General features: G+C 43.2%; 1 protein-coding gene across 1 annotated transcript in view; it reads right to left on the reverse strand.

The window, feature by feature from the left end:
• Positions 1–16486, reverse strand: part of LOC126243321 (serine protease inhibitor dipetalogastin-like) — a 320107-nt gene that overhangs the window by 34938 nt on the left and 268683 nt on the right. The window contains exon 6 of the mRNA XM_049948158.1: positions 15480–15665. Coding sequence (XP_049804115.1) covers positions 15480–15665 — 186 coding nt within the window. The remainder of the gene's footprint in view (positions 1–15479; positions 15666–16486) is intronic.

The following is a 16486-nucleotide window of genomic DNA, read 5'->3' on the forward strand; positions in this document are numbered from 1 at the left end:
TTTTTTGAGGCAGCTCGATGTTGAACTGCATACCCGTCATCAACGTTCTGGTCGACCATGTCTGACCACCATAACGGAAGAACGCACATAAAACATACTGAACTCTTCAAGTCTCCACCCGCCTATTGACAGCAAATAATGCACTCTTTGCAACAGTATGTGCCACGCTGCACCATTGGCTCGAGACTAATAGCAGCCACACTAGGAAATTACCTTCTAATGTGTACGCTGCCATTCACACCACAGAACAAACGGCTGCTTTTGGAGTGATACCGTGACCGGGAAACGTGGACTGATGTTGAATGACGTCGCATTGCGTTCAACGACGAATCGCGGTTTTGCACTACCTCAGATGACAGTTGATGGGATGTATGACGACGAGGTGGGGAGAGGTTCCATTCCTCAATTTTTTGGATAAGCACAGTGTTCTTACTCCTGGCGTCATGGTGTAGGGAGCCATAGGGCATGGCCACGGGTCACGGCTCGTAGTGACTGAGGGCAGTCTGATTGCACAACAATACGTCAAGGACATCCTGCGTCCTCATGTGTTACTTCTTACGTGACAGTCTAGTGGTTCCATTTTCCAGCAAGATAACGCTCGTCTACATCTACATCTACATCTATACTCCGCGAGCCACCTTACGGTGTGTGGCGGAGGGTACTTATTGTACCACTATCTGATCCCCCTTCCCTGTTCCATTCACGAATTGTGCGTGGGAAGAACGACTGCTTGTAAGTCTCCGTATTTGCTCTAATTTCTCGGATCTTTTCGTTGTGATCATTACGCGAGATATATGTGGGCGGTAGTAATATGTTGCCCATCTCTTCCCGGAATGTGCTCTCTCGTAATTTCGATAATAAACCTCTCCGTATTGCGTAACGCCTTTCTTGAAGTGTCCGCCACTGGAGCTTGTTCAGCATCTCCGTAACGCTCTCGCGCTGACTGAATGTCCCCATGACGAATCGCGCTGCTTTTCGCTGGATCATGTCTATCTCTTCTATTAATCCAACCTGGTAAGGGTCCCATACTGATGAGCAATACTCAAGAATCGGACGAACAAGCGTTTTGTAAGCTACTTCTTTCGTCGATGAGTCACATTTTCTTAGAATTCTTCCTATGAATCTCAACCTGGCGCCTGCTTTTCCCACTATTTGTTTTATGTGATCATTCCACTTCAGATCGCTCCGGATAGTAACTCCTAAGTATTTTACGGTCGTTACCGCTTCCAATGATTTACCACCTATGGCATAATCGTACTGGAATGGATTTCTGCCCCTATGTATGCGCATTATATTACATTTATCTACGTTTAGGGAAAGCTGCCAGCTGTCGCACCATTCATTAATCCTCTGCAGGTCTTCCTGGAGTACGTACGAGTCTTCTGATGTTGCTACTTTCTTGTAGACAACCGTGTCATCTGCAAATAGCCTCACGGAGCTACCGATGTTGTCAACTAAGTCATTTATGTATATTGTAAACAATAAAGGTCCTATCACGCTTCCTTGCGGTACTCCCGAAATTACCTCTACATCTGCAGATTTTGAACCGTTAAGAATGACATGTTGTGTTCTTTCTTCTAGGAAATCCTGAATCCAATCACAAACCTGGTCCGATATTCCGTAAGCACGTATTTTTTTCACTAAACGTAAGTGCGGAACCGTATCAAATGCCTTCCTGAAGTCCAGGAATACGGCATCAATCTGCTCGCCAGTGTCTACGGCACTGTGAATTTCTTGGGCAAATAGGGCGAGCTGGGTTTCACATGATCTCTGTTTGCGGAATCCATGTTGGTTATGATGAAGGAGATTTGTATTATCTAAGAACGTCATAATACGAGAACACAAAACATGTTCCATTATTCTACAACAGATTGACGTAAGTGAAATAGGCCTATAATTATTCGCATCTGATTTATGACCCTTCTTGAAAATGGGAACGACCTGTGCTTTCTTCCAGTCGCTAGGTACTTTACGTTCTTCCAGAGATCTACGATAAATTGCTGATAGAAAGGGGGCAAGTTCTTTAGCATAATCACTGTAGAATCTTAAGGGTATCTCGTCTGGTCCGGATGCTTTTCCGCTACTAAGTGATAGCAGTTGTTTTTCAATTCCGATATCGTTTATTTCAATATTTTCCATTTTGGCGTCCGTGCGACGGCTGAAGTCAGGGACCGTGTTACGATTTTCCGCAGTGAAACAGTTTCGGAACACTGAATTCAGTATTTCTGCCTTTCTTCGGTCGTCCTCTGTTTCGGTGCCATCGTGGTCAACGAGTGACTGAATAGGGGATTTAGATCCGCTTACCGATTTTACATATGACCAAAACTTTTTAGGGTTCTTGTTTAGATTGTTTGCCAATGTTTTATGTTCGAATTCGTTGAATGCTTCTCTCATTGCTCTCTTTACGCTCTTTTTCGCTTCGTTCAGCTTTTCCTTATCAGCTATGATTCGACTACTCTTAAACCTATGGTGAAGCTTTCTTTGTTTCCGTAGTACCTTTCGTACATGATTGTTATACCACGGTGGATCTTTCCCCTCGCTTTGGACCTTAGTCGGTACGAACTTATCTAAGGCGTACTGGACGATGTTTCTGAATTTTTTCCATTTTTGTTCCACATCCTCTTCCTCAGAAATGAACGTTTGATGGTGGTCACTCAGATATTCTGCGATTTGTGCCCTATCACTCTTGTTAAGCAAATATATTTTCCTTCCTTTCTTGGCATTTCTTATTACACTTGTAGTCATTGATGCAACCACTGACTTATGATCACTGATACCCTCTTCTACATTCACGGAGTCGAAAAGTTCCGGTCTATTTGTTGCTATGAGGTCTAAAACGTTAGCTTCACGAGTTGGTTCTCTAACTATCTGCTCGAAGTAATTCTCGGACAAGGCAGTCAGGATAATGTCACAAGAGTCTCTGTCCCTGGCTCCAGTTCTGATTGTGTGACTATCCCATTCTATACCTGGTAGATTGAAGTCTCCCCCTATTACAATAGTATGATCACGAAACTTCTTCACGACGTTCTGCAGGTTCTCTCTGAGGCGCTCAACTACTACGGTTGCTGATGCAGGTGGCCTATAGAAGCATCCGACTATCATATCTGACCCACCTTTGATACTTAACTTAACCCAGATTATTTCACATTCGCATTCGCTAATAACTTCACTGGATATTATTGAATTCTTTACTGCTATAAATACTCCTCCACCATTGGCGTTTATCCTATCCTTGCGGTATATATTCCATTCTGTGTCTAGGATTTCGTTACTGTTCACTTCCGGTTTTAACCAACTTTCCGTTCCTAATACTATATGCGCACTATTTCCTTCAATAAGAGATATTAATTCAGGAACCTTGCCCTGGATACTCCTGCAGTTTACCAATATTACGTTAACTTTTCCTGTTAACTTTTCCACACGTGGCACGTGCCTCAATGAATTGTCCGCGTGATGCTGAGATACATCCACCGCCAGTAAGATTCCCAGATCCATCTCCAGCAGCTGGTATGAACCAGCCCAGACATCGACTCCGTCCCATTGCTAGTATTCCGGATATCAACGACCAGTTATCACAAATGTGGGCTGACTTGCCTCAGAAGAGGATTTAACGGCTTTCTAATACCATCACCAACTGAAACGATACATTCATCCAGAGCAGACGGGGTGAATAAGTGGGGCTCATACCGCCAAGTTCTTTGTAAGTTTCACTCGATTTTTCAAACACTGAAATAACATTACATACTCTTTCAAGCTGTGAGGCATCATTCTGTTCCTTCTTCCCTTATGCGAGCTCCACTTTTTTGTCAGGCAGCGTAAACATCCTGCGACCTCGGCATTTACAGTAATGTGTCCAAACCGTGAAAAGCTGCAGGCAACACAATTACTGAAACTGAAAGGTGCGCCTTGAAAGGCTCGCCCAAACTGTAAGCTATTTTATTTTTTGCGAACCATTCTCACGCACTGCCCACTACGTGTATCACACATTTTTGTACATGTATAGTAAGCAGTACTTAATATCCATTATACAATAAAGCAAAACTTTGCTAAGCATAAATACCAAACATACGACACGACGTTGCGCACTGTAGCTCCACAAATACTCTAAGAACCTATCGCAGCACCACCTGTGGTAAGCCTATGAATGCACATTGACTGTAGCATATGATGGCTTGTGCAATAAACGCGTTAGGTAACAATTAATCTGTGTCCAAGCTGTCTCATATCGAATAAAAAACACGAGCTTTCGATATCTCCGCCATTTTCAGGAGCACTCACTGTCGAGACGAACGCAGCTTCTATTTTATATCCGTTTTGCAGGAAATCATGAGCTATGGCCGAATTCTCAAGTTCCCTTTGGTTAATATGTCGATAGTCCTCAGTAATGTTCAAGCTATTTGATTTATGTAGACACTGATTCATTCGCAAGGGACACCGCACACATCAGGCACTCGAAGAGCTATGTATTCTTTAATAGGGCGTATCACAGTTCGTATTTTGGGGGTGAATGGAAACATTGGTCTCAGTCCATTTCTCTGCAGCATGCATCCTAATGTGCTGCCCGCAGCGTGGCAGGAACGCAGTCGGTTTGTCGTCTTCTGCCGATTCACAAAGCGTCCGCCATCAGTGGCACCTGACAGCTCCTGTAAACTTTCTCCCCGAACACGCGTTTCAGTCGCTGCATTTCAGACCCTAATTGATCGTCATGAAAATATTCTTTGGTCTGTGTACCCGCTTTCTTGTGTACTTGGTGGTGACACCTATTGGGATTCAAGTGCCGATCTGCGTGCGTTTGTTTTCCGTACATTGAATGACCAAGCCAGTCTCCAGCCCTCCACTCAACTAAAGCTTCCATGTCGATAGTAAGTTTAATGTTGGGATGGACACTTTTCATATGATCAACGAAATGTTGCAGTGTATTTTCACCATCAGGTAGGTGTCATCAACATGCCGGAGGAAACAAGATGGACTCAACGTTGCAGAGCTCAGAGCGTGCTCCCCAAAGTGTTCCATTAAGAAATTCACTACTGCCAGAGACCAGCAGTGATCCTACTGCGTGCCATTAATCATCTCATAATATTCGTTGTACAGGATGTTCGTAGCCGTTTGGAGATGATGGAACAACTTGACGATCCCTCATGGCAAATGTACTGGCACTCTCGTAAAAAGCGACACAACTCCCCGACTAAACTTTACGTTATTTCGGCCCGTCGTCATTTTCTTGAGTATGTCAACAAATGTGTGCGAATTCATATAGTGCTCACAGTGTCTCAGCTTGGGTGCTAATAACACTGTCAGTCTGTAGGTGGGCGAACTGTTTGCACTAACAATGAGCGCAAGATGGACATTTTCCTTGCGTATCTTCGGCAATCCATGAACCCTTGGAGGTCTGGTGGCACGAGGCATTAATGTCTTCACTACTTCGTCTAGTAAGCTAGAGTCTTTTGATAATTTATCTGTCTTTTTGTTGATGGCTGTGTCGACTGAGTATCTTGTACGTATCTACTTCTAATAAATGTAGCAATTGCAGTGTTGAGAACCACAGTGACCTATACTTTGTAGGCTAGCAAGACAATCAAGTCTTTGTTCTTATGTAACAAGCGTAAACCAATTGGTTCCTCCTGTACAATATTTGATTTCAGTCGCTTGGGTGTCTTGTTTGAGTGGAAGGCTGGCTAGATCATTCAGTGTAGAAAAAAGCAGCGCACACTACTCGGTACTTGAACCCCAATAACTTTCACCACCTCGTGCGCAAGAGAGCGGTCTTGTTCACATTAGTACATAGAGCAAAGGTTGTTTACGATGACGACCACCTACTGTTTAAATTGCAGCATTTGAGACACGTGTTCACAGAGAATGATTACGGAAATGGAGACATCCCAACCGCTTTCAGGTGCCACCAATGGAGGACGCTGTGTGACTTGGCGTTTCTGCCGTACCGCGGGGCAACGAGCAGCAAGTTACGACGTGTGCTGGATAGATATGGTCTAAGACCAGTGTTCCTCCCCTCACCCCCCCCCCCTCCCAATGTATGGTGCACCCTGTTAAAGACTAAAGACGAGATAGCTCGTCGAGAGCGAATGCAGCAGTATCTACACTCATGCTCATAAATTAAGGATAATTGCAGAATGTGGTGCCAGTGTGGCACTACACGAAACTTGCGCTAATAGCATAGGCACATTAGGCAACACACACGACACAGATCTGTAAGTCCACGGTATTGGTGATAGGTTGAAAAAACCATCCCGAAACACATGTGCTACAAAACGCCACTGTTTCCTGCACATGTACCCCAACATCAGTGTGGAATATGATCACCATGCAGACATACACAGGCCTCACAACGGGTTGGCGTACTCTGGATCAGGTGGTTGAGCAGCTCCCTGGGATATAGCCTCCCATTCTTGGACCAGTGCCTGTCGGAGCTCCTGAAGTGTTGTAGGGGTACGTCGACCGAGAGCATCCCAGACGTGCTTGATGGGGTTTAGGTGTGGAGAACAGGCAGGCCACTCCATTCGCTTGATATCTTCTGTTTCATGGTACTCCTCCACGATGGCAGCTCCGTGGGGCCGTGCGTTATCATCCATCAGGAGGAAGGTGGGACCCACTGCACCCCTTAAAAGGCGGACATACTAATGCAAAATAACGTCCCTATACACCTGACCTGTTACAGTTCCTCTGTCAAGGACATGCTGTGGTGTACGTGCACCAATCATAATTCCACCCCACACCATCAAAACACGACCTCCATACATGTCCCTTTCAAGGACATTAAGGGGTTGGTATCTGGTTCCTGGTTCAAACCGGATGAAAACCCGGCGAGAATCACTGTTCAGACTATACCTGGACTCGTCCGTGAACGTAACCTGGGACCACTGTTCCAATGACCATGTACTGTGTTCTTGACACCAGGCTTTACGGGCTCTCCTGTGACCAGGTGTCCGTGGAATGCACCTTGCAGGTCTGCAGGAGAATAAACCATGTCTGTTCAGTCGTCTGTAGACTGTGTCTGGAGACAACTGTTCCGGTGGCTGCGGTAAGGTCCCGAGCAAGGCTACCTGCAGTACTCCGTGGCCGTCTGCGGGCACTGATGGTGAGATATCGGTCTTCTTGTGGTGTATGTACACTGTGGACGTCCCGTACTGTAGCGCCTGGAGACGTTTCCTGTCTGTTGGAATCGTTGCCATAATCTTGAGATCACACTTTGTGGCACACGGAGGGCCCGTGCTACGACCTGCTGTGTTTGATCAGCCTCCAGTCTCCCCACTATTCTATCCTTCATAACGTCATCAATATATGTTCTTTGAGCCATTTTCAACACACAGTCACCATTATCATGGCCATACCCCGAGCTGATTTAAATCAGCAAACCGCCCACCAGAGCGTTGTTCCACCATGTATCAGCATTATCCTTATTTATGAGCATGAGTGTATATAGGTCAAACAGTTCGAACTTTTCAGAACGTTTTATTGAGACGTAAGGAAACTTGAGAACGCAAACAGATGAGCGTTGTTGAAAAAGTGCGTAAAATTCAATACAATATGGAAACACGATAGCCTTGGCTCACGTATCATCGTCTTGAGAAGCTTTTATAAAGGAGGCAGTTTAGATTAGAATGAACAGCAACAACTTTTACAGTGACCAGGAGTACACACCTAATAGGGCGTGGGTAAGGACTTAACATATTGAGCGAAAGTAAAGATGGATGCCTGACGCTTCTAAAGAGGCGGGAGCGGCAGTTTCAACCTTGGCGCCGTCCCCTCTCGCCACGTGACGTCTCTGCTCCTGCAGCAGACTGGTGGTGCTGTGAGCTGCGCAGTTCTTGTTCTACGCATGTCTGACTTTTGCCCTCTCCAGTTGCAGGTGCTACAATCGTATCCATATAATCAGAAAACCGTACTAGCCCCGATAGTCAGTGATTTTTATTCCTGACGGCAACAGTCGAATGCTCCAGTGTTTTACTCAATATGACGCTACTTTTAAATCGCGAATAGTTTATTCCACAATTATTTTGAGTTTTACTTTTCCTTCATCATGTTGTCTTTTTTTCTGTCAATATATGTCTGCCTAGCCACACTGTAGAAGTTGTTTCCAATTCATTCTGCGACAATAGAGTTCTTAAGGAAAATAGTTTTAAAAGCTATAATGTGTTAGTTTCACTTTCGTTTGTATTCCAAGTAGTGTTTCTTTTTCATATTAGACTGTTATGATAGCGAGAAGCGTTAAAACTGCCTTCTGGTCGAACCTATTTCAGGCTAAGTCTGCCTAAATCATTTCATCCGAATTTCGGATTGTCTCCATTTAATTTCCTGTGGATAATTTTCTGCTCCACGTCGTTTCTCAGTCTGCCAAAAGCAGTTCAGTGTAAGTAATCAAATACGACATTAAGTACACAGTCAACTCTTAGGAACTCTCAATTTCTCATCTGATGCACGACTATGACTTGAATTTCGCTGATTAACAAACAATCCTCACTTGATCTTCTCCACAACGCAGTGCAATATTTGCTGCAGGGATTTGTTGAAAGGAATATTATTTGTCGAGGTTAGCAGAAAATTTCAATGATTGCATCTGTTTCAAAGGATGGCTAGCTTATTTTAGAGATTATCAAAGAGGAACTAACGTACAACAACAACTGGTTTAATGTAGTTACCGTCTGTGTTACATTAATATACTCGGGCAATCGATTTGTTTGCAGGAGACTGTTTACGGCTCTCTGTAACGTTCTGAAGCTGTGTGTACTTTAACGATGCTCGCCGTGTCGTACATTGTTTGCTGTGAGGCAACTCACAACTTCATTACTGATTTCTGATGTTTGTTCTCTTGTTTACCTGTGGAAACGTAAATATTAATAGGGACACAGAGAATTAATATCGACTGGAGTGCACTTACAGAATGTTTCAAAAATCTTTGAGCACCTTCACAGCATTTCCACGAGATCAGATTTTCAAATCTGCTGTTTCCTTATTTCTCCCCCGGGAAACTAGTTGCCTTCAGAGTGTCCAAACGTCACAATCTTAAAAATAGTGCTGCCGGATGTAATATAAAACTGTGTGCAATGGTACTAGAATTTGAATCGGCATCCTCTCGTATGGGAGTTCATGTGATAACCACTGCACCATTGCACTCCGTGTAAATATGAGCGACAGTCGAGGTCAGTTCTTAAAGGAGAGGCACTGGATGCAATAATTATGAAGCCGCACCAACGAATATACCTCTTAAATGCAATGGAAAAATTGATGAATGATCTTTATCTCGACGATTAGAGACTCGCAAGGTCTTTTCAGGCATAAATCCGCGTACTTTTACGAAGGGAAACTCAAAAGTAGGACGCTATAAAATCGCACTGCACTTAGTCGTAAGCTAAACAACCTAGAGACACATATTAGTGGGACTGTGAAGGACCTGATTAATTATGTACTTTGGGAGTTCAATAGACAGCGATAGTTACATATTACGAAATGAAATTTGGCCAGACTCCAGCAGTACATATAACACGGAGAGAGGAAGTACTAGGGTACATACATAACTGATTACAAATAGGATTCTCTTGACGAATTTAGAACTCTACCAAGAAAAAAAAGGATGTCCATCACATGATCCACTGTAGAGGTAGGTGCCCAATTAGGTTTGACAGAAATTGCAACTACGAAAAAGAATTGGTGGTAGAATTGTTTCTCATATTTAATAAACAATTTGTGGCCTCGGCAGGTACGGAAACGAGACTATCCTGGAGTGCTAAACGCAGACCTTACTTAGTTATTCAGTTACTTTCATGTTCCATGGATCATTTTCACGATAAATCATAATCTACATCTACATGGTTACTCTGCAATTCACACTTAAGTGCCTGGCAGAGGGTTCATCGAACCATTTTCATACTACTTCTCTACCATTCCACTCTCGAATGGCGCGTGGGAAAAAGGAACACCTAAACCTTTCCGTTAGAGCTCTGATTTCTCTTATTTTATTATGATAATAATTTCTCGCTGCATAGGTGGGTGTCAACAAAATATTTTCGCATTCGGAAGAGAAAGTTGGTGACTGAAATTTCGTAAATAGATCTCGCCGCAAAGATAACCGCCTTTGTTTCAATGATTGCCACCCCAACTCGCGTATCATATCAGTGACACTCCTATTGCACGATAGCACGTAACGAACTGCCCCTCTTTGCACTTTTTCGATGTCTTCCGTCAATTCCACCTGGTAAGGATCCACACCGCGCAGCAATATTCCAGCAGAGGACGAACAAGTATAATGTAGGCTGTCTATTTAGTGGGTGTGTCGCATCTTTTAAGTGTTCTGCCAGAAAAGCACAGTCTTTGTTTCGCCTTCCCCACAATACTGTCTATGTGGTCTTTCCAATTTAAGTCGCTTGTAATTGTAGTTCCTAGGTATTTTTCCGAATTGACAGCCCTTAGGTTTGTGCGATTTATCGTATACCCTAAATTTATCGGATTTCTTTTAGTACCCATGTGGATGACCTCGCACTTTTCTTTGTTTAGTGCCAATTTCCACTTTTCGCACCATACAGAAATTCTCTCTAGATCATTTTGTAATTGAAATTGATCGTCTGATGATTTTACTAGACAGTAAAATACAGCGTCCTCTGCAAACAATCTAAGGGGACTGCTCAGATTATCACCTAGATCATTCATGTAAATCAGGAACAGCAGAAACCTGTGACACTACCGTGTGAAACGCCAGATGACACTTCTACTCGATGATTTACCGTCTGTCACTACGAACTGTGACCTCTCTGAGAGGAAATCACGAATCCAGTCACACAACTGAGACGATGCTACATACGCACGCAATTTGGTTAATAGTCGCTTGTGAGGAACGGTATCAAGAGCCTTCTGGTAGAAGGAGCCAATTATTATTTTGGTACGGCTGTTGAGTATAACCTCCACCCATAGTAATTTCCAGGAACTATACCTATATCAACTTCACTACAAGATAAACTACTACCAACAGACACAAGCACACTACCACCTACTTTATATAATCTATTCTTCCTACACACGGTTTGCCCCTCTGTAAAAATTTCGGCACAATTTATCTCTGGCTTTAGCCAGCTTCCTGTTCCTATAGCCATTTCAGCTTCAGTGCTTTCTATCAGCGCTTGAAGCTGTGGTACTTTTCCAACACAGCTACAACAGTTTACGACTACAATACCGAATGTTGCTTGGTCGATTCTCGTCGTTCCTTTGCCCTGTACCCTCTGAGACAGCAGCCCTTTTTGATCTTTCCTGAGTCTGTCTAATGATACGCAACAAGTCATTTTAGATACAGATCGCAACTTAATTTTGTAGTATGGCTATATGCTGAACAATTATAAAGTATTGTTTTTGATATATTCAGTAAGTCCTACCCATCACCTTTTACACATTAAAGTAATAGAAATTCTTCTACGCAATAGAAGATCTTGTCAGGCAGAAGCACTTCAGTTTGTTTTCCAATTTTACTTTGTTATTTTTCAGACATTTTGTGTCACAGGCAAAGTCATCAAAAATTATTGTTGCAGCATTAAGCATTCTTTTTTGTGCTAAAGGCACCCTTAATGTGGGGTAATGAATGGCATTTTACCTTTTGGCATTGTTATTATTTACTTCATTGTTCCTTCTGAGCTGCAGTTGATTATTTGCAACAAACTTCATGACAGAATTAATATACTATAAAGCGGTGTCACTCCTTAAAGAAAAGTCTACGAGATGACTGTAGGTGTGCACCACATACTACTCTTATGGCACGCTTCTGAGCAATGAAGTCTTTCTCTCTCAAAGATGAGTTACCCCAGAACATAATTCTACATGACATTATTGAATGAAAATTCGTGAAATACGTCACCTTACTGATCTGAAATGATTCTAAGTGCAACTGTGACTAAACTAAGTTTTTTAGGGGTTCCAAAATGAGCTTTTTCCATTTCAAATTGTCATCTACACACATTAAAAAAGGTTTTGCATCACCTCGGCTCCGAGAGTTCCGGAACCTGTACAGAAAATTGGAATGGAGATCAACATAAACATCATTGCCGCATTTATTACTGCTCATTAAAACCACACACTGTTTGTTGCACCACCATACAGCGAGACCTTCAGAGATGCTGGTCCATATTGTTGCACACCGCTACCTCTAATACCCAGTAGCACGTCCTCTTGCATTGATGCATGCCTGTATTCGTCGTGGCATATATCCACAAGTTTATTAAGGCACTGTTGGTCCAGATTGTCGCACTCCTCAACGGCGATTCGGCATAGATCCCTCAGAGTGGTTGGTGGGTCTCGTCGTCCATAAACAGCCCTTTTCAATCTGTCACAGGCATGTTCATCCTGGGCACTCTAGTCGAGCGATATCGTTATCCTGAAGGAAGTCATTCACAAGATTTGCGTTATGGAGACGCGAATTGTCGCCCATGAAGACTAATTCCTCGCCAATATGCTGCCGATATGGTTGCGCTATCAGTCGGACGATGGCATTCACGTATCGTACAGTCGTTACGACGCCTTCCATGACCACCAGCAGCGTGCATCGGCCTACGCAATGCCACTCCAAAGCAGCAGGGAATTCCCACCTTGCTGCACTCGCTGGGCTGTGTGTCTAAGGCGTTCAGCCTGACCGCGTTGCCTCCAAACACATCTCCGACGATTGTCTGGTTGAAGACATATGCGACACTCATCGGTGAAGAGAAAGGGTTGCCAATCCTGAGCGGCCATTCGGAATGTTGTTGGGCCCATCTGTACCTCGCTGCGTGGTGTTATGGTTGCAAAGATGGACTTCGTCGTGGGCGTCGGGAGTGACGTTGCTCGTCATGCAGCCTACTGCGCTCAGTTTTAGTCGTAACACGACGTCCTGTGGCTGCACGAAAAGCATTATTCAACATGGTGGCGTTGCTGTCAGGGTTACTCCGAGCCATAATCCACTGCAGTAGTGGTATTCCTTGGGCGGTCTGAGGGAGGCATGTCATCCAGAGTTCCTGTCTCTCTGTATCCCCTCTCATGTCTGAACAACATCGCTTTGGTTCAATCCGAGACGCCTCAACTCTTCTCTTTTTGAGAGCCCTTCCTGGCACAAAGTAACAATGCGGACGCGATCGAATCGCGGTATTGACCGTCTAGGCATGGTTGAACTACAGACAACATGAGCCGTGTGCCTCCTTCCTGGTGGAATGACTGCAACTGATCGGCTGTTGGACCCCCTCTGTCTAATAGGAGCTGCTCATGCACGGTTGTTTACATCTTTGGACGGAGATAGTGGCATCTCTGAACAGTCAAAGGGACTGTACTTTTCCAACACAGCTACAACAGTTTACGACTACAATACCGAATGTTGCTTGGTCGATTCTCGTCGTTCCTTTGCCCTGTACCCTCTGAGACAGCAGCCCTTTTTGATCTTTCCTGAGTCTGTCTAATGATACGCAACAAGTCATTTTAGATACAGTCTAATAGGAGCTGCTCATGCACGGTTGTTTACATCTTTGGACGGAGATAGTGGCATCTCTGAACAGTCAAAGGGACTGTGTCTGTGATACAACATCCACAGTCAACGTCTATCTTCAGAAGATCTGGGAACCGGGGTGATGCAAAACATTTTTTAATGTGTGTGTATAGACACCTATGAACTTTGAAGTTTCCACCCCGTTTATTATTTCCTCAGCATGTGTTACACTTTTATTTGGAGTTGTACCCGTAGATGTGCAGAACTGAATATGTTGTGTGTCTTTAAAATTGAGGGCGAGACCTTTCGCAGAAAACGAGTCAATGATACTTTTAAGAAAGCTGATTACTATTTTTTCTGTTTCTGAAAAATTGCTTGGATCGATTGCAGTACTAGTGTCATCTGCAAAAAGAACTAATTCTATTAGTTATGTGTTAGATAGAGGATCGTTTACATACATGCGGAACAAAAGTGTACCTAAGACTGAGTACTGTGGAATCCCATACGTGATTTCTCCTCAGTCAGAATAATGTCGATGGACTACATTGTTTAAATTACTAATTACAACTTTCCGCATCCTTTTCGTTAGATATGACATTATCCAACGGTTGTCTATAATATCAAACCCATAAAATTCAGTTTATCTAGGAGTACATTGTGATTTACACTATCAAATATTTTAGATGAGTCACAGAAAATAGCAACAGGCGCTGTTTTGTTGTTTAATGCTCGGAAAATTTGGTGAACATGTAAATTTCATTCTCAGTAGAAGAACTATTGTGAAATCTAAATTGTGATTTGCTGAGGATATTGTCGTTGGTCAGGTGATATACTAATCTGGAATACATCACCTTCTCAAAAAATGTCACCAGAGAAAGAGGTGGGTAGTTATGACATCTCTCTTACAACTTTTCTTAAAGAGGAGGTTAACAACGGCACGTTTCAGTCTCTCTGAAAAAATATGTTGAGCTACTGATGCATCACATATTTAAGACCAGACAGGGTTTATTGTATAGTGACCAAAATTTAATATTTCATTGGAAATAGCATCAAATCCATCGAGGTTTTCACTTTCGAGGGTACATAAAATTTTCTTAATTTGAGAGGAAGAAACTGGTGAACATTTGATTTAATTCTATGAGAGTTGCTTTTTCAACACAATTCCATGATTTTTCTCCTGAACTGTTTGTTTCTATACTTTCTGCTGTATTTAAGAAATGATTATTAAATATATTTCCTATCTGTGTCTCATCATTTACAGCGTTAAGAAAGGAAAAGTAGTAGTAAGATGATCGGATAGCTGTCTGCTGGTTAACAGCTTTCGAGTGCTAGGGGAGTATCGAAGTATACAGTCTGTCGAGTGGGAGCAAGTGCGGCAAAAAATAACACACCTTACCTCTCTATAATAATATGAAAAAATATGATAACTATTGTTTGGTAGCAGCAGTAACAATTCATTTTCATCCTTTAATTAGTTAATTATTTTAATTGTTTATCACTTTTCTTACATTTAGTATTTGCGTATTAACTGCTTTTCGTATTCGGTATAGGCCACATAAAAACTCTCTGAAGCCAGACAGCTTACATCCTGAGAAACGGAGAAAAATTTAAGTAAATGACATAGAAGAAACTTCTTCTGTTAAAATTTATGTACTTATAAATGAAAAGTCTGCAGTAGCAACAAGGCTGCAGGCTACTCAAAGCCTTTACAACGTACCAGCATGCTATTCAAACAATTTTAAATTTAAAAAGAATAACTATAATAAGGAAAAAAACCTTGCCTGGATTTTTACTGCTTCAGTTTTCATTGAGTAGCAAATTATCTCGTTCTCCTAGCTGCCAGTGTGTTACACGAGATTTTCGACATAGGCCTACTAATGAAAAGTCGACAAACTAAGTCATAAGGAGGTTTTTTGTGCTACTCAGTAAAGTATAACACTTCCTGTAGTTGGTCGTGATTGGGAAAAGAAGTACCATCCTTGGGGATGACATTCGAAGTACGGACAGACGGTCGGTATGAGAGGACTGAGGTACTTACGCCAGGGGATGAGCTCCCTCTCCTTGGCGCACTGCAGAACGAAGGGGTTGGGGTAGGTTACGCCGTCGGTGCCGCAGACGGGCAGGTAGATGGCCTGGTTGTCCGCCAGGTAGCAGACGGTGCGCGCGTTGCTCGGCATATGGATGTCGGTCAGCTGGCACGCCCCGTCGTGCACGATCCGCAGACCTGCAACAGCAATGATGGGACAGCCATAGAGCTTCGGACTGCGTGAATGCTGTTCATCACTACCTAAAGATAAATACATCTTCTCGGCATATGTGTTACAAGTATCTTCCATAATGGGTTCAAGCGAGGCAATATTGAATGATGTTACAAAGCCAGATCACTCAACATTCACACACTTGATCTGCTACTATCGAAAAGGTTGCTGCGCACCTGTAAGAACGATGTGTTAGTCTGGCCTCTACCATAGATACCCTTGTAGCGGGACGTACGAGCCACCCTATAGGGCCAAGGCCCATTGTTCGTTGGGGAGAAAGTCTTATTACATTCCAAATACTTATCTCTCACCCCATATAGTTTTTCTTCTTTTACTTCAGTGAATTTGGTCCAGACAGTCCTATACTGTAGGCTGCCCTTTTCATTCTGGCAGTAGTTGCTTGTTTTATACTAGAATGCAGTTAAGTGTTCAATCTGTATGTTACAACATATTGCCAGAATATCTTTAAATTCAGGTGCTTAATATAATTTAATGATGAAACAGGCCACTCATCTGCACATGTTCATCAGACATGGCGGAGAGGGGGCGGGGACACGGTTACATATTGGAGCTCACTGCTGGTATTCGCTTCAATATGAGTACAGGCAGCGGAAACTTTCTGTGACATCATTCTCCATAATATGTGCCATGATGTAGGCCACGACGGGGTGGGTAACACTGTGCGGAACTAAATATTATGTGTGCGCTCCCAAATACAATTTCAGCACCGAGAAACAAGCCTCCAAACAACTGGAGGCGTTCAGAGTCCATGAGCAGCTCCAGCCGA

The sequence above is a fragment of the Schistocerca nitens genome, chromosome 1 (assembly GCF_023898315.1).
Source record: "Schistocerca nitens isolate TAMUIC-IGC-003100 chromosome 1, iqSchNite1.1, whole genome shotgun sequence".
Lineage (NCBI taxonomy): Eukaryota > Metazoa > Arthropoda > Insecta > Orthoptera > Acrididae > Schistocerca > Schistocerca nitens.